The following is a 4,759-nucleotide window of genomic DNA, read 5'->3' on the forward strand; positions in this document are numbered from 1 at the left end:
TCTTGCCTCTGGGGGGCGGGACTCGCTTTGGCTAATGCAATGCATTAGGTCTGAGCTTGGACTGCCAGAGGATGGCAAGCCTCTGCTCTCCGGAGCCCTGTCCAGCACCCTGCAAATGGTCTTCTGGAGGATGAGAGGCCCTGTGGAGCAGAGAAGAGCGGTCCAGCAGTGGACATCCAGGACCAGCCCCTCCCTAGCAGGCCCGGCCACTGACCACAGACACAAGGGGCCCTCCTGAGGTCAGTGGGCCCTCCTGAGGTCAGCTGCACCTCTCTCCGAGCCATAGAACAGCTTGGTTTGTGTAAGTTAAGCGTATATTGCAAACTCTAGGAACAGCAAAAAACATTTTGAATTGGTAAATAAAGTGCTAAGAAAGGAAACAAAACAGTCATATAAAACACTCAATAAAACTAGAAAAGGTAGAAGAAGTGGAAAATAAGCTAGAAACCAAGAACAAGGCAAAAATTACAGAAAATACGAATGAAGATGGTCGGTAGAAATTGAAGTAATCACAACAACCACTTTGAAAAAGAACCGTTAAATGCGCCAATTAAAAGAGAAATATCAGAATAGATTGAAAAAAACAATACCCTGCGTGTTCCATGAGAAAGCCATGAGAAATGTAAAATTCATGTCGGTGAGGAGAAGAGAGCTGGCACCCTCTGACCCTGCAGCTGGGCCCCTCTGCCCAGAGGGGCGGGGCACAGTCGGGGAGGCCAGTGGGCCCCCGAGGGGTGGACTGAGGTAATGGGGAGGCCTAGGAATCGGACCCCCCCGGGGCACTGTGGAGGAGAAAGAGAAAGGGGTCCAGGACATCAACCCAACAGGAAAACCCCCTTTCTCTGGCCAGACTTGGAAGTTTCTGGCACTGTGCGGAGCCAGGGAGGAAGACAGGCCAGGTAACCTTTTGATTTCCAGGTAACCAGAGGAGCCCCAGATCTCGGAAGCCTGGGAGGGCCCTGCCTTCACCTCTTCTGTCTGCAGAGCTGCTCTGACTCTGGGTGGCCCCTGTGGGGTGAGAGAAAGGCCAGCCCCCGGGAAACGACCTGCCCACCTCAGGCAAGAGCTCAGCCCTGGGCTGGCACCGGAGGCGCTCAGGAGGCATCTGCTGCTGGTCCCTGGCAGTCGGGACCGAACACCTGCATCTGCTCCGGTCGTACTCGGAGGGGTCTCCCCTTGAAACCCCAGAGCCCCTTTCTGAATGAGAGGTCTGTCAGCCCCCTGGGGCAGGCGGTGCTTTGTGCTCGGGGCCTCCACTCGGGAAATAGCCCCGGTGTCTGGGTGTCCGGGCGTGCCTTTGGAGAACCAGCAGATGCTTCCTCCTCGGGCCCCAGCTGCAACACCCGACATCCTCCCACAGGCCGCTGCCTCCCACCTGCCAGCCAGGCGCGGCCAGCCCCGGGCCCTGCCCTGGCCACCTAGAAGGGGCTCTGCGGTCTCTCCCCCATTCTGTGAGCTGAGCTGTCCTCCAGGAAGGCACAGGGAGGCAGGCGCATGCGGGGCGGGCCCTGCTGCAGCGCGCTGCCGCCCACAAACCCCAGGGCGGCGGCCGTTTCCCCCACCCACTGTGTGGGCTGGTTGTTAAAAACCCTCAAGCGGACACTAGAGTTGGTGCTGTTTAAAGAAATGAATGTTTTTGTACTGGGCTGGGGATCAAACGCCGGCACCCCTTCTTGGCTCTGTGCCCCCGGCCGGCTGCCAAGACCCGCTGCTAATGGCTGCACCTAGAGATGCTTTCAGGTGGGCCGTGGGACCCCTCGCTACCCCGCTCTCCAAGCACCCAAGCAGGAGCCTCTGGGAGTCAACCGCAGGTGCAGCCTGCACCCCAGAGCTCCCCACCCCTTGCACACCTCCTTTGTCCCCTCCCCAACCCCCAGCACCCTGGGAGCACAGCCTTCACCCCAAGTCCCTACCTTGTGATCCTGTGGAGAGACCCCCCGCCCCACCGGGTCTCAAGCCCCTTCGCTGAACACTCGCCAAGAGAAGACTCGGCCTTCTGCACCCTCTCACCCCGACATCACCCCCTCCATTGGCTTTGTGCCCCAGTTCTCCCCAGGCTCCCCAAAGAAGTGAGAAAGCCTCGTTCCAAAGAATTGTAAAATTTATTGTCTAAGTATTGCAGCTTTTCAGAGTCATCATTGCCACTAATGATTACTGATACACAACAAGCGAGTCATCAGGCCTGGGGCGGCCCCCAAACAGTCCGAGGCGGCGGCGGCAGCGGGGCACCCGCGGTGGACACGAGTTTCAGGCGAACCAGCGCAGGGGCGGGGCTGGGGGCGGGCCCGCGGTGTCCGTCAGAGCCACCCCGAGCGGGGGCGCCCGCTGAGTGGGGAGGGTGGAAGGCGCGTCCTCGGGGCGCTAGATGATCTGGAAGCTTTGCGTTGCACGTAAAAACCCAACTCTGAAACGTACAATTCACAGAGAAGACAGACACGGAAGTGGGGTGGTGCGGGCGCGCCCTCCCTGGACCTGCTGGCCGAGGGGGGCAGGCGTGGTCAGCCCTTGCGAAAACCACCGGGCTTCTCTGGGGAGGATGGCTTGGTGCGGTCGCTGGGTCTGCTGCTACACCCTGGCTTCTGGGGGGGGGCCCGGGGGCGGAGGAAATATGATGGACAAGCAGGGGACAAGCAGACCAGAGGAAGCCCGGCTAGGACCCCTTTGTAAGCAGACCTGGCCCCCCTCCAACCAGCCACTCCGAGGACCCCCTCACTCTTGGAAAAAAGGGCCTCCTGCAGGTGCACAGGGCTTTTCAGAACAGCAGCCTGACAGCCGGCTCCCAGAGGCAGGAATGCACCCCAGCGCTCTGGGGTCCCCCGGCCAAACCCAGCTCAGCTCTGGCAGACATCCCCAGAACATTCCATCAGCTTTTGTGAGGTGCCCCCTGGGGAGAGGCCGCTGGGCCCTGACCTTCTGCACCTGTCACGCACTGGTCACGGAGCCGGGGGTGCTGCAGCCCCCCAGCCTGGCACGGGTGGTCACCAGAGGGCCAGCCAGCTGTGGTCGGAAGCACCGCCCTGCACGAACATGGGCGGAGCCAGGAGTGCCGCCGGCCTTAGGGGACGCAGCGGTCAGCTCGGCCCAGCTTCCCACACAAATGAGGTTCTAGGTGTTCGACCCAGGTGGCGGTAAGCACAGTACCTGGCGGGAGGCTGGGCAGAGGGGGCCGCTGGGCAGCGCTGAGAGGCCGTGGGACGTCCGAAAGGAACCGGGCCTCTCCACACGTGGGGAGCGGGTCCCGGGGGAGCGAGACACTGTCCAGGAGGACCCCCGCTGGGTGACAGGCGGGTCACCGGCTCCCTTAGTAAGGCACTAGGGCGACGCTTCCCGCAGGGGGAAGATCCGTTTTTAATTTTACCTGTAACTGTGTCCCTGTACCTTTCAGGACAAACTGCGTGGACGGCCCTGCGCGCCCTCAAAGCATCCGGGGCAAGCGCTGGCCGCGGCCGGCAGCCAAGGGGCGCCCGTCCCCGCTGGCCAGCGCGCCCCCGGGCCTGCCCGTCGCGGCCAGCCTCGCAGCTGTCGCCGGGCTCCTGTGTTTCAAGTGCTAAAGCTGCTTCCGAACCGGCACTGCCTCTCAGGCCTCCCCCCGGGGCCTGCCAGCCCCCCTCCTGCTGGGCGGGACGCCCCCGCGGGTGGGTGTTGGGCGCCCTTCCCGGACACTGCCCCCGCGGGTCCCCGGCCGCGCGGGCCTCTCTGCCCACACCCCGCCCAGCCGGGCTCCCGCCAGACCGGGCCTGCGGGGAGCGGGCGTGCAACAGCCTGGGGCGGCACGAGGTGCCGGGGGCCAGGCGCGTGGACACGGCACTCGCGGCTGCCCGCAGGCCGGGAGCGAGGCAGGGAGGCCAGGCGCGCTGCTTCTGAAGCACGAGGCTCGGGGGCCGGTCTGGCTGCTCGCGTGACCCTCGCGCTCGGGGAAAGCTGGCCACGTCAGCTGTCATCGCTGGCCTTCTGGTGGCCGGCCTGTGCAGTGAGAACCTTTCAAGAGAAAGACAGGGCTGGGGCCAGGTTCCTAATGCCCCGGGCCCGTCCCAGACCCTGACCCTGTGGCCGGCGGGCCCGGCACGGGGAGGCCAGCGGCCGCAGCCTCCAGGGCCGTCCCGGTCGGAGGGGGAAGCCGGCCCTTCCGCGGTCGCTGTGTTCCGGCCCGGCGCCCGGCGCCTACCATGCTCTTGCTCGCTCGGGCCCCAGGGGCTGCGGGGCCCCCGGGAAACGTGTTTGCTTCGGTAGGGAATGTCCACGGAGGCGCGGCCCCTGGGCGCCTCCAGCCCTCCCGGCGCGGAGGCCGCGTCCCTCCCTTAGCGTCTCGACGGACGTGACAGAAGTTTCCATCAAACAAGCACTGACATACTTATATTAAAAAATAGTGCAAAAGCTCAACATTTATATAAATAACTCTAAACCCCTGCTTTGTCATCTTTTTCTTTACACGGTAACACACACTTTCTGAGTTGGCACTCAAAAATTGCCGCTTTTTTCCTCTGCTAGTTCAGAAAACAGCTTCTTTTTTTAATAGGCCTCTTCTAGTACAAAAATACTCCTGCCCTCGCACGTACAGTTTCTCTTACTTTATATATATTTATATATAATATTGCAGATCTTTAAACAAAGGTTTGTGCAAATATGTCTTTAAAGTTAAGTGAGATCAGAAACACACGAAAGAAAATAAGCATTCACGCACGCGGCTCGGCTGGCGCGGGCGCCCTGGCGGAGACGCCCCACCGGGCGCGCGGGTATTTACACAGAGGGGCGGGGGGCT

At 61.9% G+C, this 4,759-nt stretch overlaps 1 protein-coding gene across 1 annotated transcript in view; it reads right to left on the reverse strand.

Moving 5' to 3' along the window:
* ZBP1 (Z-DNA binding protein 1) overlaps positions 1 to 3,941 on the reverse strand; it is a 20,312-nt gene extending 16,371 nt beyond the window's left edge. Inside the window, exon 1 of the mRNA XM_012728139.1 lies at positions 3,733 to 3,941. Coding sequence (XP_012583593.1) covers positions 3,733 to 3,941 — 209 coding nt within the window. The remainder of the gene's footprint in view (positions 1 to 3,732) is intronic.
* Between the last annotated feature and the right edge of the window lie 818 nt (positions 3,942 to 4,759).

The sequence above is a fragment of the Condylura cristata genome, unplaced genomic scaffold (genome assembly GCF_000260355.1).
Source record: "Condylura cristata isolate star-nosed mole 26May11 unplaced genomic scaffold, ConCri1.0 scaffold00022, whole genome shotgun sequence".
NCBI classification, from domain to species: domain Eukaryota; kingdom Metazoa; phylum Chordata; class Mammalia; order Eulipotyphla; family Talpidae; genus Condylura; species Condylura cristata.